This window comes from Gymnogyps californianus, chromosome 1, assembly GCF_018139145.2.
Source record: "Gymnogyps californianus isolate 813 chromosome 1, ASM1813914v2, whole genome shotgun sequence".
Taxonomy (NCBI): domain Eukaryota; kingdom Metazoa; phylum Chordata; class Aves; order Accipitriformes; family Cathartidae; genus Gymnogyps; species Gymnogyps californianus.
The window spans coordinates 2,295,567-2,322,186 of NC_059471.1; the positions used below are offsets into that span (position 1 = coordinate 2,295,567).

General features: G+C 46.5%; 1 protein-coding gene across 2 annotated transcripts in view; it reads left to right on the forward strand.

Moving 5' to 3' along the window:
* The window catches only part of GDPD5 (glycerophosphodiester phosphodiesterase domain containing 5), a 173,997-nt gene that overhangs the window by 60,398 nt on the left and 86,979 nt on the right, over positions 1-26,620 (forward strand). For both annotated transcript variants that reach the window (XM_050913564.1, XM_050913572.1), the window contains exon 2: positions 4,578-4,752. In XM_050913564.1, coding sequence (XP_050769521.1) covers positions 4,636-4,752 — 117 coding nt within the window. In that variant the 5' untranslated portion in view covers positions 4,578-4,635. The remainder of the gene's footprint in view (positions 1-4,577; positions 4,753-26,620) is intronic.

A 26,620-nucleotide genomic window follows, 5' to 3' on the forward strand; every position in this document is an offset into this window, starting at 1 on the left:
GTTATTCCATGGCTTCATTCACATTATTTACTCGGTGCACTTCAGGACTCGTGCTGTTGCTCTTCCCTTTGCTAAAATGATAGCATTGAGATGGTTTAACAATTGGTCCTGATTGCTCTGTCCCCTCTCCGCTCCAGGTTTGAGTATTGCTCTAAGGCTACAGGGATGGAGGAGTTAACTCATACAGACAAAAATCCAAATTTTTAGGCCAGATCTCCCCAGAGAGCTTCCCTTTCAAATTTGCAACTTGAATTCTCTCTTGCGCTTTTTTTTTCCTCCAAAGCTGTTTGGAAAGGAATAATGTGTCACAGGCTGTAACGGATACCTACAGTCCAGTATCTCAGGAATGCACTGTGTGCTAATTAGGCATCCCGGAACCTTCAGAAAATGCTCCCGCTGTATTTGCAGATGGACTCTTCCCTGCTCCCCCTTTTTGGGCAAGCTGGCTGGCGAACTCCGTTATTCAGCTCTAAGAAGTTTGTAGCTGTTGGCAGATGATGCATCTTTAAAGTCAAGGTTGATAGCTTATGTGGGTTTGTGTTCTCCGTTTTATTCCCCCCCCCTTCTGGTGCGCGTTGCTGAATTTGAATAATTAATGTATGTTGTCTTGCTTCCTGTTTTCATTTCTGTATGTAATGCTAACCAGCAGAGGTTTGAATCATTCATAGCCTGCTTTCTCCACCTCAGAGCTGTAGATGTCATGGGAACAGTGATTGTAAGGTACGGACTTCCTGCTTCTCTCCATTAAATCCTTTTCTGGAAGCAGGAGAAGTAAGTCTTCAGTCCATGATCTCAGCCAAGCAAGGATCTCCAGACAGATGGTATCAGTGTGGTTTCTCTCGAGCAGCATCTTGCTTGCTGTGCTTCAGTCTCTTTCTGCATTTCTTGTTACTACTCAGGTGTCTGCGTGTGTGGTGGGGAGGATGGGTGCTGTGTTTTGTGTTTTCCGTTCTGTTGTGGGCTTTTGTGCATCTGCTTATGAGATTCATGGAGAAGAGGGAATGATTTTAGGCTTGTAGGTTGTGCCTCATGCAATTCAACTGCATTTCGGAATGGCCTTTTTGAAATTCGTGTTGGATTTCTTCTCTTCATGCTTCTCTTGCTTGCTTTTATGGCAAGCAGCTGGAATCTATGGGCTCCCATAGCATCTGCCTGTGCTGGGGTTCAGCGAGAGGAACCAGGGTGGGAGCTTCACTTGGTGGCTTATGGAGCCTTCTCAGCTGTATTTTTCCTTGCTTGTAATTTTTATCCTCTTGGTTGTTTTTAGTGGATTCTGCTGCTCTGAAAACCTTCCAGCAGTGCCTGATGGTGATGGTGGGCAGGTGTGCTTTTGGGTTGCCCTTTTGTACTGAAAACACTTGTGTCCCTCCTGAATTCTGCCAGGAGATTGGGAGATGCTGGGTGAGATGCTGCTGCAGGAGGTTGGGAGATGCTCTTCAGAACTGGACAATAAACTCAAAGCTTTTGCATCTACCCTGGTTGTTGGTGTTCCTGGTAGGATTTTTCTTCAGGGAGAAGGGTTGGTTGCTGATCCCTCTCCATCTCTGAAGTGCACTCGTACCTTATGAAAGCAATGCTGTTTGAAAAGGCTTTTGTGCCTCCACTATCTCTGGTTGTGCCGCAAAGTTCGTGCCTTTAACTGATAGCTTTGGATATGCAGTCACGAGAGGGATGTTTGTATCTCGAACAGGTTGAATCAGGGATCCTGGTGATAGCCCTGAGAGGAGAACTCTTCATGTACCTGTTAACTTGTGGTGCTTGCCTAAACTCACCCTGTTCCCTTCCCAGCCTTATCAGTTGCCTCCTGTGAGTTGTGCTGTGAAGTTTCAGCTAAGGACTTCATGATAAGTGCTTGAGCTTCAACTTTGTTAATGGAATGATGGATCCATGACACAAGTTACGTTATTTCCGAAGGGCAGCCTCTGCTCCTAGGCTCCTGCCACTTCAGATGAATTGGATTTCTCTCTGAAAAGTCAGGGTTTGCCAGCTTTGACATTATATGTGTGTGGCTGGTGTACAGCACCACTTCTCCAGGTGTCTGGGCTGGAGAACAGCTCGGGGCTTCCCAGAAGAATGGAATGATGAAATGCTTGAGTGTACTGCTTGTGTTTGAGTTTGCAATGCAATTCTTGTAAGCTAGCAAATAAAATATGAGATCAAAGCTTTCACAACAGAGGTGGTCTGTCTGCCCTCTCGCCTTGCGTGACTAAAGCAGGAAGAGGTGGAAATCAGGAGAGATGCTGTCCTTTGGAGATTAATTTGTGAAGGATTTCTTGTAATGACTGTAGCCTGCTAGGTTTTCCAGGATGGTAATATGGGGCTTGGTAGTGGAGTTGTTAATAGGCTGTGCATAATTTTTACATCCTGCTTATGTCCCACGACATCTTGTACATCACTTGCTGCTTAGGATCTTCAGGGCAGAGATGATGGCTTTGTCCAAGACCCTTAAATAGCATCTAACTTTGCACGTCCTCAGTGATTCTGTCCTATTCTAACTGGCAGTTGTTTCTGCCCGTGGCGTGCTGCTGGCGCGTGGGGAAGGCAAACCGGGAAACTCATTTTGTAGGGACAACCTTGAAGCAGACAAAAGCTGAAGATAGGAGGCAACTTGTGCAGTGACTAATGCTGAGCTTTATAAATAGCATGAGAAGAGAGGAAATGCAGGCAGGGAGGTGACCTCAAGCGTGAGGCCATGGAGGTGGTACAGCAGCGCTTAGGGGCAGATGAGCTGGGAGAGCACGGGGTGACAAAGAGCTCCCGTTTCAGACTGGATGTGTTTGTGCCTCTGTCCTGCATGTCCTCCCTGAGGGGATGAACAAAACCATGTGGGGATCTGCGCCAGCTACGAACTGATACGCAAGTCCTGCACATCTCATGTCCTCTGCCTGGGTCAATGCCTCGAGCAGTGCCCAGAGCATTATAGAGAGGTTTGCTGAAAGGACAAAGCTACATTTTGTGTGTCTGTATAAGAGGAAGGCAGAGGACCTATGGGTTGTGGGCTCTGGAGACAGCATGGTAACGGTCTGGTGGGCTTTGAAACCATAACCACCAACTAGCAAGATCTGTCTGCCTCCAGGATGCTGAGTCCTGATTAGAGAAAGTCAGGACAGGGCTGTCCTAGGCTGTCAGCGTGAAGCACAGAGTGTAAATGGACACAAAGAAGGACAGAAGCTGGAAGGGCTGACCTGTCTGTGTCCTTGTTGACCTTTCTACACTCTGCCACAGTGTTTGCAATGCCTGTAGCATCCCCTTATGCATCGGCTATAATGAAAAATACAGTCAACTCCATTCTTGGCGGCTTCCTTCCATGGGATGTGGCAATGAAAGACTCTTAGGTGGCTAGGTTATCTCCTTAAGCCCTGTCATGCTTTGATGCCGGTGGGGCTGTTGCTACACAGCTGTCATAGCTTTTTGCAAGCCCTGGGGATCCTGCGTATAAGGAAATGAAGCGTTTCCCCTAGAGAGGGTGCGATTTCCTTACTGCCCACGTATCATGCACGCAACTGTGCACGCTCTGGAAAGGTAGCCAAGCACTTTGCGAGCTCAACTGCTGTTGAGCATCACTCGCAGTGCACTGACTATCCACGCGACAGCAATGTGTGGGGCTGTGGGTGTACGCTTGTGCACCAGGAACCTGTGGAAAACCCCTGGGTGGGAGTTAAGTACAGCTGAGAGCAGCATGACGCCACCAGACCGGCAAATATTTGCTTTGAGGTTCCCATCCCCGAACGTTGACTCTATGAATTAGTAAGAGCGTACGATTACTTGGTCTGTTCTTGATACAAATCTCACCAGAGACAAAAGCAAGCATCTAAATATAAAAAGAAAAAGCTCTGTGACGCACAAAGCTTGTAATCGATGGAGCGGAGTACTTTCCCTCAAAACAGCGGTGTTCCCACGCATGGCAAATAGAGCAGTTGCATCGGAGTCAGTCTGGTCCTTTGGGAGTGAATGCCGTTTGGTGGAGAGGGGATCTTTCTCCTGGGTGAAGGCTGCAACCAGCTTTGCATCCCTGTGAGCGCTTGTTGGAGATGTATATAAAGGGAGAGGGTAATATCTGCCTCTTCCAGCGTGCGCAGAAGTGTTAGCTCCTTGTCTGGGACTGTTTTGCAGACTCCATAGGATGCTCGAGATAAACTGATTTAGCTTGGCTGGGTTTCAACTTTGCAGAGGTCTCTGAATCAATTTTAAGGTTCTGCTTGCGGAGGGTATGGTTCTTTACATTTCAATCATTCGTAATAATCTAATCATCTTGGCTGCAAATAATCTATCTACTGCTCTTGTCCTTGTGTGGCTTTTCTTACTGATAACTCCTGTGAATACATTTGCTTTCATTGGTGTGGGAGAAACTGCACAAGGAAATAAAACTTGCAAACTAATTAAACTTCTCAGTCTTGTTGAGTAACAAGCCAGAGATGTTGGCAGGGCTGGGAATAGATCTTGTTATCACTCCTTCTCTCTTAATAGCCAGAGGACATGGTTAATTATTAAATTGCTTGTTAATGTATTGAAATACTGCTTGGCATTTTTAATTTCCTTTTTTTTTTACCCCCTTTTATTTTCTCCTCTTGCTGAAGGGCGCTCCCAGGACCTGATGGATTTCTGATACCTCGCTCCTGAGGGGCTGGAAGGAGCATGGTTAAACACCAACCGCTGCAGTACTACGAGCCGCAGCTATGTTTGTCCTGTCTGACGGGGATCTACGGCTGCCGCTGGAAACGGTACCAGCGGTCACATGATGACACCACCAAGGTGGGTAGTTGGCCGCGTTGCCTCTTCCCGGTGACTTTCGGATGGGTGTGGATCTTGGTTGAAAGTGCTGGATACTTGATTTTTGTTGTTGTTGTTGGCTTGGATAGACCATGGAAACCACTGGCCCCGTGGCGTGGAGGTCTGCGAGACGTTCTCGCCATGTGGTTGATGTAGCAGATGGGCACGGTTAGCTGGTCATGGTTCTCCAAGGGATTGAGTGGTATGGGTTTGGCCAAATCTGTCTGTATTTTCCTTCTGGTACTGGGGGAGACTTCTGTTTTCCTCCTTGCTCTGTGCCTTACTGGTGTGCTTGCAGTTTCTTTGGCTGAATATGTAGGACCTGCATTTCTGCATGGTCTCTAGCTTCTGTGCATGTGAAAATAAGTTTCTAGGTAGGGAAAGGCAGCAGGAGGTGAGAACTAGCTGGGGATAAACGGAGGAGCTGTTAGAGGTGACTTTTCCCTTCCCTGGATAAATACAGGTTTTTTTAAGAGCTCTGGCAGAGGGAATCCAGGCAGCGGGGCTGGAGTCGCACCTTCCCTGTCGTTTGGAGCTGCAAGATGGGGGCTCGTGAGACCTGATGTGTTTATAGGAAGAAGTGTGAAAAAACTGCTGTCAAAGCCACCCTGTTACATCTTCTGGCTAATGGTTGTGTATTACTGCTCTTCTGTGCTCTCATGTTGTCTGGGTTTTTTTTTTTTAGTGTGCTTACTACTTAAAGAAGAAGAAAAACCAAAACTTAAATCTCGTTTCTTCTGGCAATGCTCCCAGGAGATTCTTTCACTGCTTTTTGAGGGCTTAGTTTTGCTCTGGTGACAGTTAGCTTCTCTGTTTTATTTTTAAGTCTATAACCAGGGATCTTCCTGGCTGTGGAGTGCTTTTCCTCTGGAAAAGAGGCTGTTAAGGAGAAAACACTTCTGGGCAGCAGATCCCATGCCAAAAATGCTCCTGGTTCTGAATTGCATCGATTGTTGGTGGTGCAGCTTGGCCGGGAGCTCCCATGTGAATTGAAAAGTCATGGCTTGCGTTTGCGCGGCGTAAAACAAATTTCCTTTTGCAAAGGAGAAATGTTTGTGCTGTTTTTCCTCTGCTTTCAGTCTGGCCAGCTTAGTCTGAGTGACCGCTTCTGAGCCAGCAAAAGCTTCCTTTGAGCAAATACCCGGGCACATCCGTAGCAGAGGGTGTAGGTGGGTTTTTAAGACTTTGTCAGGAAAACAGTGGGATGTAATGTCTTGGCATCTGTGCGTGTACTAACTTAAATACTCAAAATGCCTAATTCTGCATGCCTTATGAACCAGAACGTTACACTTCTTAGCTAAAAAATCCGTGGAAAAATTGCTATTGACTTAATTTTTCAGTGAAAGCTGGCTGCTCTTGCACTGATTTATTTTACCAAAAAATATCAGTGGCAGCCTTCCAATTCTACTTGGAATTTCAATTGTTTTTCTAGTGCTAGAAAGGAATTTGTTGTGTTTAAAGGTACCTGAGCTAGGCTTAAAAATACGTCCAGTCTGAGTTGGTCTTTTTAAGGTCTACATGAGGCCTCAATTTTCACTTTGTTGAATAGAGAAATGGAGGCAATAGCTATTGCAGGAGCAAGAGAAGAAAGTCTAAAATTAGCTACAGGCTGTGCAAAACCAAGGCTTGAAGAATCTGTTCCCATCTTGCTGTCAATAAAGTGCCTCGCAGGTGTTAGTGCTGGAATGAGCGATTCCAGTAGCACTGTATTTGGAGGGGGGAAGACGCAAATGAAGGCTAATTGTCCTCTGTTGGACAGATCTATTTGCATGTGCTTGAGTACTGCAGAGAATGGGTGTGACCTTTAAGATATGTGTAAGACGAGTGAGAAACCTGTTGGTTTTTTTTAGTTGCAAAATAGTCCTCGGCTGTTTGAGCAAGCGGGTAACTTCTGTGGGCTGCAAAGCAGTATTAGCATCCCTCTGCCTCTCTGGATGGGGTGGAGAGCGTTTCATGGTATCACTCAAATTCAGGACCACTCGTACGGCAAACTCCCGTCTCTGCTGTTGTTGGACTTACCCCAACGTACAGGGTACTCCCAGCATTGGGGTTTAGTGATCTCTGGTTTGCACGAGAGGATTTTTGGGACGTGTGGGAAAACTTGCCAAGATCCCGAGGTATTGGATGGGGATAGGAAGTTTTACATATGCTAACTGCCTCCAGCTGATGTATATCCAGCCACAGTATTTAGGTGTATCTGCGAAGGCTTAACCAGGAAAATACCATACCCCAACTGAAGTGCCTATTTGCTTTACACAGAGGCAGTGGCATATTGATGATAATACCTATTGTGTTGCCCTGTATCTGCCCTTATAGTAACTCAGCCACTGCAAGCCCAGAGTAGAGGCAATTGTAGTATAATACATGTTTTCCTGAGCATGGCTTCGATAAAAAGGGGTATGGCATACTTGAGAGGTCCTAAGTCTTGCAAAAATCTGGAGCTATCTGGGAAGGAAGGAATAGGGTATCTACATGTTATGTTTATGCTCTGTAATTATTAGAAAGAAAGGCATGTATTCAAAAAGCAACTTTTTTTAGTGTAGGCTACAGCATGGTTACCTGCTTTCTTTTTAAAAGATCAAACTTTCTAGAATAAAAGGCCTTCACCTAAATTTGGGTTACGACCCAACCTTGTGTCCTTGAAATCTTTTGCTGATGACTGTTTTTCTGAATTGTGCTGCAGCTCAACAGCCAGAGTTTTAATGATTCCTCTCCTTTTCCCCCAAATGTACACAGATCAGGCTTCCTACTACACACTAAAAATTTACATGAAAATCAGAATTTTAATGGTAAGCTTGAGTTCTAAGTTTTTTGGGAGACTGCTTGCTAGACTTGTAATTATCTCTTGCTTTCCTCTGACCTTTTGAGAATGGAGGAGGGGGGCTGAAGGCACCCAACCTGCACGCTTGGGCTCCTTTTTAAATTTTGAACAGCTGCAAAATTCCTTTTTTCTATTGTGTGCCTTCAGCTTTAACGGCAGGATCCCCTTTCACATTTTTTAAATTTTTAATGTTTTTTTTAATGCAAGGCATATAAAAGAGAAGAAATGGTCTTGCTGAGATTCAGACCATTATAATCTCTGTAGCTGGTGTGAGGAAGCAATTTCTGATCTAACTGCAGCTTGTTCATCAGGTATTCAACCAAGGAAGTTCTCATGAAGTCAGTGCATCATCTTAACAGGGCTCTATCACCCTGAACACAGAAACTGTGGGTAAATAAGCTTTGGCTTGTAGTTGCTGTGTGTGCTTTTAAAGGTCTGAAGTTCAGATGGCAGCTTTCAAGGTAGCTCCCAGATAGCACAATCCTGGTGATGGATTGCCAGCAATTAAACACGGCGAGCGGCACTATTGCAGTGTATAAACACAATGCTCTGGGCGCAGCTTGTGTGCTTCACCTGAAATGAACTGCTGCTGGGTATTACAACACCAGAATAGCTCTTGCTCCTGCGGTGGAGTCCAGGGCTGGCTGCAGCATCTTTTAAAATCATCCAGAGATGTTGCAGGATCAGTATCCACGTGGGAGATGTTGATGGGTTGCATTGTATAAACAGAAAGTTAAATCTATCAACTGGTTTTGTTCAGGTTTTTTTTTTTTTTTATTGCTTCCAAAACCACGTCGTCTGTACATGGCAAATATCACACCTGGGAAATCATCCTAGGTGGGAGTGGGGAAAGAGATACTCTGCAGAAGGAAACTGCAATGATAATTTTTTATCTGTCCAACAAACAGAAGCAGCCACTTTTATTGGCTGGCTTGGGTTTTTTTTGCAGTTACTATGTATCGAAAAATCTTGGGTTCTTTATTTATCTTATTTAGTTCCCTGTCAAATAGGATAAAATACTATCACCATTTGCAAAGGGCTTTGGCTTCTCCACTTAGCGGCAGGCACGGCTGATACTGTGCTTCCCAACCACGAGCCCTTCTGAGATACACTTTGTCTGCCTCAACTTGTAACTGGGAACTCTTCTTGTCACCCCCATTTCCCTTGGAAGCTTTCCATGTTTACAAAACTGTCTTTTCCTCCAGAAAACTGCCAAGAATAGGCAAGGATAGGTGCCTGGTTTGGTTACGTACAGTAGGAAGGGCCATCATCACCTGGGAATGAACCCAAAATTGGCAGCTTTGGATCCCAGGTGACTGAAATTGCAAGATCCCTGTGATTTTTCTGCTCTTCAGTGGCACCTACAGCATTTAGATGGAGGTCTCTTCATGAGCTTTCTGTGAATGGTGCACTTCATGGTACTTGTACCATCTCTTTTCTTCCTCCCATTTCTCTTGTAAACACCCCTGAGATGTCGTGACAGAAAGGAGCAGCATTAGTGATGAAATCTCGTACATACAGAAATCCCACTGCTTTCTGAACGCTCTAAGCCCACCTGAGCATCTAATAAACCAAACCCTCGTTAAGAACCTGGAAAGATGGTGAAACTGGAGCTAATGAGATGCACATCCAAGCTCAGGAGTGGATTTCTTTGAAAGCTTCGGGGCGGGGGGGGATGTCAGGACTGATGGTCAATGAAACATGGGTTTGCAGGGTTGGATTTTTGGGTATAACTAATATTTTGTTGTCCTTAAAAACACAACTTGTTCAGAATCCAGCTTAAAATCCCTCTTATCATCTTTCAGTGTGGCTTTGTAGGGCTGATGCATATATGAACATAGCCTGTTTAAAGTGCCTGTGCCTCCCAGAAACCTCATATTTTTAAAGCTTGTTTTTGCACGTCCAAGGCACAGCCCCTCTCCTTTCTCAGAGATCCCCATTAGTTGCTGATGGGAGCAGCACAGGGACCTGGTCCAAGAGCTGGAAATGCTGGTTGCTTGTACCCACTAGCTTCTGGTGTTGGGAGAGCTACTCCTGCAGCCCTTGCTCCCAGCGCTGCTGTTGGGTGGCATTTCCCTGCTGCTGTATTTAGACTCCATTTCTATGTGCCAGCAAGTGTCCTTGCTTTTTTTTTTGTTGTCCCCTCCCTGAACACGTGTCCTTGCAGGTCATCTTTTCCCCACCAGGTACATGGCTCCTCTGTTCTATTGGTAGCTGCTGCAACCTTTCCCTTTCTGCCTCCATCCTCTTCTGACAGTAATATTCAGTAATTGTGGCAGAGATGTTTCCTCGTTGCTGTTGCTTTGTAGGCTTGCTGCTCCCATCAGTGAAGAGCTGTGTCCTGGTTTCGGCTAGGACAGAGTTAATTTTCTTCCTAGTAGCTGGTATAGTGCTGTGTTTTGGATTTAGTAGGAAAATAATGTTGATAACGCACTGATGTTTTTAGTTGTAGCTAAGTAGTGTTTCTACTAAGTCAAGGATTTTTCAGCTTCTCCTGCCCAGCCAGCAAGAAGGCTGGAGGGGCACAAGAAGCTGGGAGGGGACACAGCCAGGACAGCTGACCCAAACTGGCCAAAGAGCTATTCCATACCATATGACATCATGCCCAGTATATAAACTGGGGGGAGTTGGCTGGGAGGGGGGATCGTGGCTCGGGAACTAACTGGGCATCGGTCAACGAGTGGTGAGCAATTGCATTGTGCACCACTTGCTTTGTATAGTTTAATTCTTTTAGTATTACTATTGTCATTATTATTATTATCATTGTTTTTCATTCCTTTCTGTCCTATTAAACTGTCTTTATCTCAACTCACGAGGTTTTTTTTTCCCCTGATTCTCTCCCCCATCCCAGGGGTGGGGGGACAGCGAGCGAGCGGCTGCGTGGTGCTTAGCTGCCGGCTGGGGTTAAACCACGACAAGCTGTCAAGCCTCGAGCAACGCCTTGTAGTGCGTCAGCTCTTCTGAACCCAGCAGCAGATGCTCCGCAGTTTGTGGAGTTCCGGAGCTGCTGTGTTATGTGCTGATGGATCGCACTTTGAGGGTCTTTGGTACCTGATCAACAAAAAGGCAGCGCTAGCTAGATATTACAGGCTCCCTGGAAGCACCTTGGGCCAGGAGTGTTGCTTCGTTCGCCATCCTTCTTGACAAACAGGCTTTTAGATCTTTGCGGGAAAATACTGAGAAGTGTTATGAACACCTTCCTGGGTCTGCTCTGATTTAGTGCAATAAAAACTTAATAGGGCTTGGCAGAGTGCCTCGACCTTCCTGACCTGAGGCCTCCGCAGCAGGCGGGCATGTGGAAGTGGGAGGGAATTGAGAATTCCCAAGCCAACAAGTTCTTGCTCAGCACTCTCCAGGTACCCCCCTGCCCTCCCCACTACGATTTTCCAGTGCTAATAACGGAACGGCTAATATTTAGGCAAAATACGAAAGCCTGTAATCAACACAACCTCCCGTATTTATCTTGCAGTGTGTGAAGTGGCATAAGTCCCTCTGCCAGCTTGGGGTGGTTTTTTCTGTCACTGGGTAAACTGAGGCGCAGAAGTCAAGCTGTTGAGATGACTTGGTGGTGGCCACCGTTGATGAGTTTTGAATCCCAGGAATCATCCTAACATGGATGCCTCTCCCCAGTACCTGTGAATGCGCTTAAGGGCTTCCTGATGGCACCGGCTGTTGCCCGTTGGTTTGGAGGTGAGGAGCTGGGAACAGTATCTTGTGTGGCACTGTGGCCAATGCCACCAGGAATCATAGCTAACTTGGTGGGTCGCAGTTGTGTTCTCTGCAGCTTTAACTTGTCTGCCTGAGAATTCAGGCTCTGGGTAATATTATAAGTGGTCCCTGGGCAGGGCTGACCTTTTTATAGGTGATTGATTAGCTCATATAGCAATGCCGCACAGAATTTCTAATACTTTGTCATTACTACTTTATTCAGAAACTTTTGAAGCGATCCATGCGCAAGCTCCCTGTGATAAACGGCCAGGCCAGCCTCCCTTGGATACACAAAGGTGCCTTGTGACTTTTCCAACGTTATGGGCCTCCAGGGTTTTATTCAGATTGTGGCGTTTCCTTGTTATAGCTGCCAGATGTGCTCCCTCCAACTGTTTTTTTATTTTTCTTTATGCATTGTTCTAATTATCTGGGTGAAAAATTACATCATTGGAGCCCATCAGCCCTCCTTCCTCCTGTTTGCTCTTGCAGCTTTTCAGGAGGATATAGCAGATGCTGCTTCTCTTGTCCTCCTTGAAGCAACTGTGTGCATTTGTTGCCTTCAAGTGTAACTGGGGAAGGTGAGCTCAGCATTACTGAATGCCAGTAGGTTGTTTGCCTAAAGAAACCCACTTAAGATGCACCAGAAAGTCCCTAAGTGGCCGGTGGAGCTCCAAAAACAGAATAGCAAATGAAAAGAAGATTGTAGGGATGGACCTTTACCACCCCTAGTTTTCATCCTGGGTTGCAGTGAAAACCAACCTTGAATTAATAGCTTAAAACAGGGCTGAATAATGAGTGTGTCTGTAATCTTTGTAGGCAAGTAGATCTGAGGACTGATGGCCAAGTGCTGTCTGCGCAGGAAAAAGGCTTTGGGCTGTTGGGGAGGGGATGAGGGAAGAAAGATGGGAACAACACCTTAAAGTTAGGGAAGGATGTAGGGATAAAAGGGACCTTCAAACCCTTTAAAGATCCTCAGGCAAGCCAGGACAAAACTGGACTTGTCCTGTTTCTGATATTCAAGACATCCCTCCATGTTTCTTTTGTCCTTACTCCAGCAGCAGCAGCCTGAGGAGATGGCTCTTGTATTTTTCTTTTTTTTTTTTTTTTGCCCTTTATCTTTGGTTTCCAGACAGAAGCCTAGGCTGCCTGTGCTTCCCAGGAAATCCATTACATGTTAGCAGGGGGTTTAGCCAAGCCTTTCCTAGAAAGTATTCGGAAAGCGATGACTTCAAACTTGCTGTGCTCAGCTTGGGGAAGAAGAAAGGCTGAGAGCAGATATGGTTGATGCCTTGAAGCTCTTGAAGATAAGCACTGCTAAAGGAGGAAACTTTAAAGGCTGAGGTAGTTGGCTGTGTGGGCACTGATTTCTGACCTATTACTGGAGTGAGCTGCTTGAGAGAGAGATGGGGCGAGAGTTTGAGAGTTTCCAGGGGTGGCTGACGGAAGAGAGGGGAGGAAGCTGCAGCCCATCACGTTGTGCCTTGTGCTGGGCAAGCTGATCTGAGACTTGGAAGTTGTGGCTGTCGCCAAAACAGGAACCAAAAATGACCTCAGGTGCTCTGCTTTACATCGAGAGATGTTCACCCTGATCATTTCCCTTGAGGTTTCTTTCTCTGAATTCCTCCTTGGACATTTATGACTATGCCAGTGTTTCCATGACAATAATCCAGACTTTGGTACTTGGATAAGAAAAGGCTCCATGGATCTATTGCTTCCTGATGTAGCATGTCCCATCTGGGATACCGCACTGCAAGAGTTACTGAGCACGTGTGTTTGCTTTGTAGCTTTTTTTTTAAATCTGGATAATACAAAGGTGCTCTCAGTCCACTGACCAGCTACAGACGTGTTTAAGGCAGAAGATCCATTAGCTGATGCATCCGTCTACCCCTTCCTACCACCTGACAAGTGGTTGCACAGAGCAGTTAAAGCAAGCCAGCAAGGAGCACAGCTACCCCCAATTTCTGCTCACAATACTGCTGCTGTGTTATAGAGGGTGACAACACCGGCATAAACTGGTACGTTATAAATGCCGGGCGTTATGGCATGCGTCGGCTGCTGCTGAGCTATCAAAACGTGCTCTCGTATGGGCATGTTGTGGTCACAGCAAAGAGATGGGGACTGCCGGGGCATGTGTAAGAGCAGTGGAGAAATACAGAAATGCCCAGAGCCGGATGCATCTCCCTGCCCTTTCCGCAAGCAGCATCATTTAAACGTCAGCGGTGCTCACTTAGCAGGAAAAATTGGAGAGACGCTGTAATGGAGGTTAGAAACCAAATTGCCCTTTATGATTTAAATAAATGCTTCATGCAGATGCCCTGGTTGGCATGTGGTGTGAGAGGTGAAGGCAGTGGGTTTGTTATGGCCCGTGGGGCAGCTGAACACGCTCGCTAGAAAGCAGCATTAGAGGAGCTGCGCTGCCGCCTTTCTTTCAGAGATAGTGTTTTTATATCGCGCATCTCCTAATCCTCTGTTGAAATACATGCAAGGTGTCTGAACTGTGTAGATATGGGAGGAGAGATGGGGGGGAATGTCTAATACTTGTAATGCCTCTCCCTGCCTTTAAAGTATCTATTGCTGCTCGTGTAGCTGCAAGCCAGCATAAATGAGATATCAAACTCTTCCTAATGAATTGGGCATTTGTTGTTAAAATTTATTCCCTTAAAGTGAAATGTGAATGATTCAAGATGGTCCATCTGGTTAAAACCATCGTGTGGCCTTGAACTGAGGCTTCTGATGGCTTTTTTGGGTCCTTTTGTGAAAAGACGAATGAGGGTTGTGATCCATCGACATAATGGATTGCCGTGCTGTCTGCGATATGTGTATTAATTCACTTTATAGTGAAATAGTCTTGTAATTCCCATTTGGCAAGAGCTGTTAAATGACCTGAACAGATGATCTAAGCCACGTTGGGGTGATATATCTGTGTGACTATAGGCTTGTGGAGCTGGGACTTTGCTGGGTCTTCAGTGCTAATCCCTGAGACGACCAAAGGTCACTGGTCACAGAAATTGCTTGCTTTGCTGAAAACCACTATTACAGGATGGATGAATTTGCCCTTTTCCATGCTGTTTCACTTTGTTAATGTTCATGACCGCAGGCCTGAGGACACGGGAGTTTTTGATGGAAAGAGGCTCTTTCAAGCCTCTTTGATTTGAGGTTGGGCACCAAGGCGTTGGATGCTGCACGTTGGATGTGACCAGTGATTCAGAGCTGAATCCCCATGAATGGATGTGTCTGACTATGTTGGAGTGATGCGATAAATGCAGGAAAATCCAATCATTGGATTAAATATTGATTTTTTTTTTTTCCTTAATCTTTTTAATTTTCCCCAATGCTTGGAATTGAAAGCAAACCCACCCTGTTTTCAGGGCTGTAGATATCACTTAAACATCCTTTAACTTCACCTTTGAGACCTTCATTTTACAGGGAGGCTGTGAGATGATACAGGGTGGATGGTTGTGCAGGGAAGGGGTTTGAGGTGCTCGTAGCTGCGTGTGGACACCTCACCCTGCCCAGCCTCCGGCTCCTGCTGCAGGTTTTGCTGAACTCCCTCAGGTTTGTCATCGTTGCGGTTGCGCTGCCTTGCAGGAATTGTGCTGTCTGTGTTTGCAGTCTTGCTCCATCATGAAATCTGTTTCTCTTGGCTCTGGGAGATGCCTGGGAGTCAGGGAAAAGTGCAGACCTCCCCTTGTGTCTGGGGTTGCAGGCGGTTCTCCTGGGAGCACGGGTGCCATTCAAGTGTTGTCTTGCTCAGTGACGTTTGAATGCTGAAACGCATTCAAGCGTCAGCAGTGGTGGAAATTTCCTTCCACAGTGGGGAAGATGAAAAGGCGTGATTTCTCCGAGTTTTTCCCAAGGCCATCTGCCAAAGAAGATCTTGTCTGAAGTGTGACCGCAGCCAGCCTTCGAGGCTGAACTGAATTTACACAGGGCATCGTGCTGTCATATTATAATGTGGTTTTTCTATCCCCTATCTCATTGTCTCTTCATTGCATGTTCCCTAAGGCAGGTTTGTGGTCAGCTGAGCCAGGCAGGAATCGCATTTGCTGTGCGTGGTGCCATCAGACCAGACTCTGCAAGGAGTGTTACTGGGTCTATCTGGGAATGGCATGTTTTGGTCTTCACGAAGGAGCAAGACCTCTCTTAGGCTGGGCAGGAGTCCCATGGTAGACTGGCAAGGAGCAGAGAGGTGTGCTAGCCTCAAAAACTGGGCTTAACCTGCCAGGAGCTTGCTTATCGTTGAGACCCACATCCTCAGGCAGCTCCTAGAAAGGTTAGGATGAACCTGCCACAGGGCAAGGCTGATGCTGAAGCCATTGCCTGCTTAGACAGGTAAGCCTGCAGAAGACCATTGCTGGTCACCTCTAGATCCTACCATGGAGGTACAAGCCTGGAAAGCTGGTGTATTCATGACTGCTTGACCAAAAGGCCAGGCTGTTGGGCAGCATTATAAATTCCAGTCTACTCAATAAATACCATTTCAGGCTTAATGGATTTGGGTTGTGTTTTTCCTCCAAAGCCATTCTTCAATATAAATAGTCGGCCATTGACCGCAGATACTGCAGCCTCTGTAAATTCCTGCTTGTTCCATGTGAAAGGCGTTTCAGTAATGCTTGTTTGAAGGATGGGAAGTCCCAAGTCCTTGAAACCCCAGGAAAGCCACAGTGTTTGATAACTTGCTGCCTGGTGCGGCCTAACACTGTCAGGGTGAGGATGTTTGATTAATGCTAAATCTCTGGCTTAGTCCTGATGTAGGCGAAATGCCTGTGGGAGGGAGTCTGCAAAACCCATTGACTGTTGTGCCTGGGTTAGGATTATGGGCTCAGACTGGGTGATTAACGTGCCCATGATTTATAACGCTTTATAGGTGTCAAAAGGTTTTTACTGCAGAGCATCTGCAAAATGTGTTTCAGGCTATAAACAGCCAGCGCGGAACTGGAGGAGCTGCATCTGGAGAAAGGGGGGAGGCAGGCAGGCAGGTGGGAGACATGGAAAAAGAGGGGGGAAAAGAGGGATTTTGGGGCCATGGTCCCTTAGAGCCAGGCCTACGCTTTTGCAAACAAGAGCTGGCGGCTCTGTCAGTTGGGTTTTTCCAGGGCTTTTTCCTGGACATCTGGGTACACCAATGTCCTTCCAGTCTAAAGAGTGGTGTGCAACCACTCTTGCAAAATCTTTACCAGTCTGAAAGATGCTGGGTGAGAGGTGAGACTTGGATGCTCGATCAACTCATGGTTTAACCTATCACCCCATATGGGAGAGCCTTTCCAGGCTGTCCCTGTGAGTCCTCTGTACTGGTTTTGGCTGGGATAGAGTTAATTTTCTGCATAGCAGCTGGTATGGTGCTATGTTTTGGATTTGTGACCAAAACAGTGTTGATAACAGAAGGATGTTTTAGCTATTGCTGAAGAGTGCTTACACAGCATCAAGGTAGAAAATTTACTGAATTCCTTCTAAAAGGGGGGAAAAAAATGAGGTGGTTCTTCTGCTTGCTTTCCAAAACAAATGTTTTTTCTCTCGGCTGTGTAGTTGCTGTTAGCACTAGGGTTAGACTTTTTGAATTGAATTGGAGAACTCCTTTTTTCAAAAGAGGCAATGGGAACCTGTACTCCTGCCAGTGCAAACTTCGTTGTTGGTAGCTACACTAACACAGGCTAATTCAATGTGTTGCTATTTACTTAGATATTTAGTCCTTTCCCGTGTGTAGAGCCTGAAGTGTGTGAATTTTGAAGAGAGCAAATGATAGAAGCAAAATGATATTAACATCATGGAAGTTTGACTTGTTGGTCTGGTTTGGTGTCTGAAGCCCTCTCTCTAATATCAACAAGGATGGTGAAAAATTGGGGTCCTTTTCTAGAGGAGAGGAAAGGACCTTTATTTTCCTCACCCAGAGGGAAGCGAGTGTGACCTTGCTGCCCGTCAGTTGGACTAGAGTGATTGGCTTTACTTTTGGTATTGAATTTGTCAGTCTCCTGATCCACTGAGTCCGCTTTCCCAGCACCTTTCCCCAATTCCCAGGTGTCCTGGAAGAGATCCAAGGACAGTTGTGCTGTGACAGAGCATAAAACATTGGAGAACAGCTTTGCAGCATATCCTTGCTGGGTGGCTGGATGCCCTGGGAGGGTGTATTGGCCAATGGAGAAGGCTTTTTCCCTTTTCTTTTATTTCCCCCCCAAACAGAAGAAATTTCTCTGCCTCTCACAAAAGTAGACTTTGTGGAAGTTGATCGAGGATGCTTGCGGGTCCAAAATGACCGCAAAAATTAGCTAGATGAGAAGGAAACCTGGCACCAGTGGGAGTAAATGAATGAAATGGAGGCAATAAAAAGGAGCAGGATTAGCTTGTGATGATGTTCCCTTGCTAAGCGTCTGCGGAGGGACAGAGGTGGAAGTTACGCAAGCCACAGTCTGAGAGTAGATGAGGTCTCCTGCCTTCCCCAGCATGTGTCCTGTCACCTGGGACGCAGCCTCCTTCTCCTTTTTCACTACTGCTTGGCCCCATCCCGGCTCGCAGCCAGCCGTTCCCACCGAAACTGTGAACGGCTGAAAATAATCGTGCAAGGTGTTGATGGAAACTAAGAGGCTGCGTTCCCACAGGGCCCTGCTTGGGGACTGCTGATGAGCTGCGCTTTGCAAACAGCCTCCTGTTGGTGTCCTCTCTTTATTTTCAGCAGTGGATTAGATATTTGTAAGAACAATTTAAACTTGGCACCGCTTTAGCATTAATTTTAAGTGGCTGTGACTAGCAGCCTCAGGGAAGGGAAAAAAGAAAGTAGAGATCTCTCTGCTGAAGAGGTTGAACTTTCTGTGAAGCCATGCATGGAGCACAGATGGTCCAAGACAGTGGTGTCCTGCAGCTGTAGCCCTTCTCAGAGATGTGTATCAGTTTCCAGGGCAGATGTGGGAGTGGGTTTGAGTGCTCCGTGAGGATGCTGGTACTTTGCCAGCAGGAGGAAAGATGCGGTGATGGAGAGCCCAGTTCTTGCCAGACGTGATGGGTGGGAGATGCTGCTGTGCAGATGGTGGGGCATAAGCTGATGTATAGGTTGCTGCTGTGGGGGGACGGAGCAAGGTAAGGATGGGAAGGCTTCAAAACAGTGATACGCTGCCAAATGTTGGGGAGGAGAGCATGCTTTGGGGGAGTGAAAAGGGAGAATTGGAGGGAGAAAGTGAGGCTTGAGCTGGGAGAGACATTCCCATGTCCTGCATCATCTGGGAGAAACCTATCTAGGTGTCTGCTGTGCTGAAGAGCTTTTTGGAAGCTCTGCGCAACTCAGTACAGGGGTGCTCGAGTGAGGGATTGAAATATTTGCTGTAGGCTTCAGCCAGGCACAGAGCTGAGCCTGCCCAGTGTTTCTTTATTTCTACTAATTCCTCTGCCCAAAGACATACGTTGTCCTTCAGCCTCATCCCTTTGGTATCAGATTAACGTAGAATTGAGAATAAAAGACTTGGGAAGAGTAAATTTTGAGTGAAGTGCAGTTAAATAGGCAGTTGCTTTTAACAGCTGCTGCCATCCTATGTGTTTGTGAAAGGGGAGAAATGTCGATATAATGGGAAACAGAAGGCCTACACCAATACTCTCTTCTCTCCCATTGCTTTCATAAAAGTCCTACCTCTGTGCTGCCGACAACTGATGTGGAGGTCAGGAGGAGGGCAAGGTAGGCTGGGGAGTGGGATGCTCTCATGCACTTTTTTCCACTACTGATGTAATTTTGATTGCGTGTGTATCATCTGCTTTTATTTTCCTTGGGTGACACATCCTACTGCTTTGGTGAAAGCCACAGAGAGACACTGCTATGTGAAAGAGCAAGTGTTTGTCACGCTGTGGTTCCCCCGGCCTCACTACACACCACTGTACTGCGACAGCTCCGTGCTCCTTTGCAGAACGTGGTGGTTTGCCTGTGGGAAGATCCTTCTGGCTAAAAATGGCCGGGAAAAACCAAGTCCTTCTTACAGGACTGGTAAGTCGTGATTAATGGAGCCAGGCAATAAGCCTTGTGCAGAAATCTTGGCAGAGGCGGCGGGTTTTGGAGCTCCTAAGTTCCTACAGATGCTGAAAATGAGCATCTGGGAAGAGGGCAATATATTGTACCCCCATGGGAAAGCCTGCAGCTAAGAATTCTCTTCTGCCTGGCTTGCCAATTGACCCATGAGCATGAACCCAGCTAGCATGGGGTAGATACACGCTCATCCAATCCAAACACTATTCCCAAATAGTCGTTGGCTTTTCCTCCCCTTGTTCAGCATAAGGACGGGTCTATCTCAGTGGTCTCTGGCTTAGACCAGAAGTTGCATCCTGGATTTAAGAAATCTCCTGATGAAAGATCTTGTGGTTGCCTGGAAGACTTCCATAACTGGCACTTTTTTGGGAGGTTACACTGAAAAATCCTGATGTGCTGCTTTCTTTTAAGCTGATTTTTATTTTTTGTTAAACTGAATTTCTTGGCAGTTGAGTGTGCAGGCTCTCCTCACAAGGTATTTGTGGGATGTAGCTCTAAATGAGGCACATATTGCCATGTCTAAAGATGATGAGTGTTAATTGCATCATGCTACAGACATGTGGCCGTATTAAGGGTTAACTTGTAGGTTCTGGTGCTATGTTCTGAGTATTCTTCAATGGTTTTGATGCTATTTTGCAAAACAGCATCGTCTTACGCTGTGTTTGGCCTGCTGTTTTGGAGAGTGGGTTGCACTATTTTGAATTGTCACATGTCCTCTGTGGCCTTAGGAAATACTGCAGGGATGGTTTAAAGTCTGCACTGACCATCTTCATTTGCATTGACAGAATTTTGCTTGAACAGGCTCTAACAATTCACAGAAGTGGGTTACTCAGATCTATTTCTCCCTGTTTTACTGCGGGTAACGTTGAGGATTCTCAGTCTCCAAAACCATCGGATGCCTTTTTGGAAAGCGTGCCTAGAAACCATGTTTAGCTGTAGCACAATATTCGAGTAAGTGGGTGACATTCAGTGGCCTTTCTAGTACAGAAGTCAAGCTAGACGATTTAATGGACCCTTTGGTTTTTAAAATGTACGTGTTTTATTTCGTGATGTAAAAAGCTTCTAAGTTGAGGGCAGAGGTTAGCTTGCCAAATACATCGCAGCTGTTCATCCTAATTTGGACAGAGAGGCTGCTAGAAGTCCTGGAACAGAAAGGCTTGGAAGCTGAAATGCTTTTGAATAATAATATCTTCCTGCCTTTTAATACAGATGTTCACATTCATGCCTCCTATTCTGGGAGTCTGGCCAAGTTTCTGCATAGAGGAACTGCACACAGTTCCTGGTCCTGTCCTTCACCCCAACGTCATCCCAGAACAGGTACAGCCTGAGATTAATTTCCTTGCTGGAGTTTCCAATCCGTTTATTAATAAATCAAACAATGCGCTGTTTCAGACACATGGTTGGTTTTTGCATTAAAGGGGTAGACAGAGCATATTTCCCTACAGGGCAATTGCTTTTCATAGTTTGCAAGCTAGTCCTGTTAAATTAAAAAAGCCACCACGAACTGAAACTCTGCAGCTTTCTTGCAGTGTGTGGGTTATGGCAGCAATGCTCATTCAGGGGATTGAATCTGATGATTGTGGCTGTTTCTTCCTCCCCCTTTACCAGGAAAAGGCTGTAGCAGCTCAGCAGATTGATATATTTTTTTTGTATGCATGCTTACTGCAAGCATTTTTAGGAAGCAAAGCTCTGCATCAGAAGACTCTCTATTCCCCACGTAGCTTACTGCTCAAGCAAAGAGTTTTGGCGTCTAGAAAGGTGTCGTGATTGATTGATTGCACTTTTTTCATTGTGGCTGTATTGTTTAGGACCGGAGCAGACACCTTCTCTTCCAGGCTGTGTACTCTGGCCCAGGTTTTCAGAAAGCTACAGTTTGGGTCCTATGAAACATGGAGATGACTGCAAAATTTCTGTCCTCTGGGAGTTCAGTGATGGGATTACTTACCATGGGATTTTTCTAAACCTCCAGGATGTATCATCTGAATTGCATTCCTGACCCCTCTCCCACCCTGTCGTGCACACAAGGGCAGAGAAGCCACGTCCGAGACGAACACCATTGCAGCGGGAGCTGGGTGTCTCCTGTAAAGTCTGGCTCTTCAGCAGCTGAAGCTCAAGAGCATCACCAAAGATTGTGAGACATGTAATAAACAGGAGGAGTTGGCAGCAAAATCTCTCCTGTGCTCTTAGCATATGTGAACAAGCAGCTAGGCCAAACAGTACACGCTTAATTCTCCTGAACTTTCGCTCGTAATGCCTGCTCTGAATCCCCTTCAGGTCTCAGCAGCGATGCGGTCATAGCCAGCCCCACCAGACTTCTCGTAATGCTTTCCCTTGTGCTGGTTGCGTGGTGGAGCCAAGGAAAAAGCCCTCCAGAACGTGCAGGCAGGTGGCCGGATCCTGACCTGCAGTTGAAGGCCAGACTCCTCCTCTTTGAGCAAAGGCTGGTTGAAGCTGGAAAGCTCATAGCGAGGACTAGGGAGCACAGATGGGTTACGATGATGTTTCTGGGGGTTGTGCTTTCAAGCTGCTCTTGATGGACGTTGAGCAAACACGCAGAGTGGCTGCCAGACCAGCTCTGCCTCTTGACCCAAAGGCCCGTGCACTCGGGGGGGTGTGTGTGCACGCATGTGTGAAATCTTGATACTAGATGTTACTAACGTTAGAGCTTGGCTGTAGTTGCTGCGACCTCGTTCCTGCTGGACTCTGCTAGGAAACTGCGCTGCCACAATGCTGTGCAGTGCTGCTGGCTGCCTGTTCCCCGAGGTGCCATCTGCAATTCAATTCTCAGCCCAATAAATGCATTAGTTGGGTGAGGAGGGGAAACATTGCTGTGCAAATGGGACTAAACTGACTAATGAAGTTAAATCCTTGACCTGTAGTAAGGTCCTTTGTGTAATCCTGCAAATAAGATTTGAGCTGGCTGTACCATGGTAGTAGCCTCGGCTTGCCAACGTGGTGGAAAAGCCTGAGAGCTCACGGACGTCTGAGTTACACCTTGTGTGGGTGCTTGGGTGTCCTGTGGTGCATGCAGGTTTCCGATGCTTTCAAAAGTGTTGTTGGGGTGTGGGTAAAATGAGGCCGTGCACCGTGACCACGTGCACGTGGGTGGTTTGGTTTCTGGTAGGTAGCTCTACAGCGTTGTGTGGTTAGTGGAGAAGAACTTGAAGATACGTAGAGGTGTGGTTTTTCTGGCATCCGTCACAAGACATTTCAGTAATCTGCCAGTTTGTTGTTTTAGAGATGACTTGGCTGCCTGTGGGATCTAGGTGGGGACCCAGACTGCCTCAACACTGAGGTGCTTAACTAGGATGCCACAAACGCTTGTGGGTTTTTTTATGATTTGGGAACCTCTACACTAATGTGTTGGCTTATTAACAACATTGATTAGCAAAGCTTCAAAATATAATGACTGTTCTTCAGTGTTGGCTGTGAAGTTGATCTACGATTTTTGACTGTCTTTACTGTTTCGTGAGTCCCTCTTGAAAAGGGGCCTTGCATTTAGGGGTGTTTGATTGCAGGTTCAACCTCTTTCTCCAGGTTGTTTCCAGGAAAACTACTGCTGAGCTCCAAAGTGTCATGTCAAGGGTATAAGCAGCAGCTGGAGATGTGCAAAGAGAAGCTGTGCTGGTCTGTGGCTGGAGGTTTTAGTGGGGTTTTTTTTGGTGGCTAGTATTTCTAGCTCATCTCAACCTTGAAAATTATTATTTTCCTTTGTGCCATCTCCACAGTGAGCTGTTAAACGAGAAGAGCTGATGAACTGGTCTGGACCCATGATTTGTCATGTTCTCCTTGACATGTGCTTTTGAGCCTTTATTTGGCAGCATGCTTATTTGCAGATGATGTCAGCCAGCACTTGAGAATCAATTGACTTCAGTGCAGTCAAGAGAGGCCCTTTTTCAGGGACAATTATGGAAAAAAATGAAACAATTAAGGCCTTGTTTGAAGTCTTCTAAACTTGGAGCATTCTGACTCTTAAAAACTGAATCAACTTCCTTGTGTGCTTTCCTGAAGCCTCGTTGGCCAGTTGCAAAGTTGAAGTTGACTTTTGGGTGACAAAAAGCAGCACCAATGACCATCCAATAAAGCTTGGATGGTTGTTCAAATCACTTTACATGTGCCAAAGATGGCCCCGCTCTAAGGAGAGCAGCTCTTACCTCCCTACCCATCGGTTGGGTGTCTGAGGCTGGTGGGCAGGGACCATGCTGTGATAGACAGCTCTTGACTTGAGGGTGATGTGACTGGCAGAAGCCTCGTGCCTTTAACCTCACCTTGTGTGAAAGTCTCCTTGCTGGGCTGAAATTCCCAAGGGGATTAAAAACTCAACTGTCTCAATGGGATCAAGTCAGTTGAATGCTTAGCAAAGGGAGAGAGACCCAGCTTCTCTTCTCATCCCTCCCAGGAGAAACCAACCCTTGTCTTGATGGTGATGCTTGGGGTGACGCTTTTTTTTTTTTATCGGTGTTGTCCAAGACTCCGGTGACGTCAGCCCTGTTGCCAGGCTGAGGACCGCAAGTTAACGTCGGAGGAAGAGCATGTGTTGGCTTTTCCGCTCTCCCAGACTGCTGGTTTCACCGCAAGACTGCTCTTTCATTCTTGCTAGCTGCTGTCTCTTCATGTTCTACATTTTTTGACGCAGCTATGCTGGCCTTTCTGGAAAAACAAACCACCTCCTGGTTCCTCTAATTCAGAACACGCTGCTATGCCTTGCTTTAGGGTTTGCTTAACAAGCCTAGTTTGTAACCACCTAAACCACTGCAGATCTCGAGCAAACCACACTGCTGTGAGCTACGCCTTATTGTCTTGGTGTTTTCCTTCCCCAGTAAGGTCAGGAGCCCGAAGCTGAATCGGGTGGGGTGGTGTAGCTTTTAGCTGAGTGATATCTGGAAAGGAGATCTCATTTCATTGCTCTTCTTCCTGAGCTCGATGTGAATTAGTGTGTGCATGTGCTTGCAAGAGTTATTAGCAATGTGCCTGAGTCTGACCAAGCTATTTTACTGCAATTGTCTGCAGCCATCAGGTGTTCCTGCTTCTTCAGCAAGAAGTGAATGATAAATGGCACAACACAAAGTGAAACCTGCCTTGATGCTGCTGTATTATGCTCCAGTGCATTTTATCTGTGCTGTGTAAGTGTGGCACTGCTGTGGATATAAGGCCTTGAATGGGCTGTTGGGAGATGAGCAGTACTTAAGTTATTCCCATGATGGCTGATTTCTTTTTTTTTCCCTAACATTTAGCCCTTAAGAGGTAAAAAAAATAAATCCCAGAAGCAAAGCTTCTGCCTTCTCTCCAGACAGGTGCTGGCATTGGGTACTCAGCTGCTGCTGAAGCTTGTGACTTCATTTGGTTTCCCTCTGGCAGCGCGCTGAACCCATTTAAATCTCTTACAGGGAAAATAGGTAAATCCCTTCCATATGTCAAGTATTAGAAAAAATACATGATTTCTTTGACTTGCACAAAGCGTCCCGTTGTCTGGCAGATACAGAAACAAGTGCACCCTTGTTTCTGGGAAGCCGAGCTCTAACCTCATGCTGGTAAATCTGATATGTCAGTGTCCACTGTTTCAGATAGTCTCTGTTCACATTAGCTGGGCATGTGGAGGCTGGGGAGGGCCCTGATCTTATCGATTTTCCCCTTAAAAGAGAAAGACTTCAGTTTTTCCCTGCTCTAAATCTTTCTTATTGTAGTCCTTCAGGTCACTGGGTTGCCCCCAAAGATAGGGGAGAAAGCATTTTGCATATTAGCCTGTTCAATGGCTTTTGTTAACAGAATGTCATTGCCCTCTGGATCTCATCACGTGGGATAAATAAGTCTGTCTGTGTCTTGATGGGGCAATGTCTCGTGGAGCAAAGTGCAAGCACATAGGACTTGCCAACTGGGTCAGACAAAAGGTCGTCTTGCCCGCATCCTGTCTCTGCAAGGGCCCAGCAATGGTGTTTGAGAGGAGCAAGAGATCATCCTGTTTGTGCTCTGTGCTCCCTTCTCTCTCCTGGCTTCTAGCAAGCAATGGTTGAATGCAAAACATAGCGTTGCTCCGTGAAGCTGCCTGTGCTCATCTGGAGTGACCTTGTGCCAACAGCTTGCTCCAGAAATGCTGTAAAATAGAAAACGGCTCGTGATCTGAAAAATGATCCTTGAATCGCTTTGAGGAATCCCTGGGAAATCGGAAGCTGGCTTGCATCTACATTGGGGTCTTTGTCGGAGGATGTGTTTCATCTCATAGGGCTTGCAAGGGACTGGGCTGTTGCTTTCCAGCCTGGTATTTCTGTCCAGAGAAGCGTTTCCTGAACGGCAAGCAGTAGAAGCAGAGGTCAGGCAGGTGAGGGAGAGCCCAGGCCTCCTGTAATAGGGCAGCAAGGGCTCAATGCCTCTTCTCCTGCTGGCGGACAGACCGTAACTGCTTTCAGGGTAACTGGAAGGGGACGCAAGTAAAGCATCTGTCATTACCCACTGCTCCCTTTAGGTTCACCAAGAGTCAGGGACGCCACCCAGGGATGAATACATGGGTTGAAACATGAACCTTGGGTATATTCCTCTTCCTGGTGCAGTGGATGGTCAATTTGGCCAAGAGGAAGATGAAAGCAAGACAGGCAGGGCCTTGGATGGGAAGGGGAGGGATAAACAGGGGTAGGGAAGTGCATATAGAGTCTCAGCAAGAGCTTTTGGAGGTGCTAGAAGAGGCGATGCTGGCTGTGCACCCGTGTGCTGGGCTCTTCATTCTGGTAGAGGAGATCCATGTGCTTGGGAACCCTTGACCTTCCCTATGGATGGTTGTCTAGCACTAAATCCCCAGGAACAGTGGAAGCAGGTCAGTGTATCTGGCGGTAGGAGGTCCCTACTTTGGGGGGGGGGATGTGATAGTGGAGAGGTGGTGTGGAACAAGATGGTGGATCAAGCTTTTGGTCTGGCCCAGAATGGGCTGAGAAAAAGTGCTCTTCTGCCATAAATATTATCATTGCTCACCCCACCCCCCACCCCCATTTCAAAGAGGAGGACTATAAAGGGACTGCAACGTGCCTGGCACCTTTGTTTTAAGGGGATTATGAGCAGCCCAAGGGACAGCCTTCAACAAAAATACTGATTAAAATACACCTGGAGATCCATTGACCTAAAAAACCAAACCAACCAAAAAAACCACCCCCAAAAAGGAAACAAAACCCCCCAGAATACAGCAAGAGAGGGATAGAAGTTTGGGTGCAGGTGATGGGAAATTCGCTTGGCTAATACGCGTCCTTAGCAAGGAAGTCTTCTATTTGACAGCTACTTGAAGTAATGAATCACAAAAGGATGAAGGAGCTACAGGCTGTCCACATACAGCTGACCAT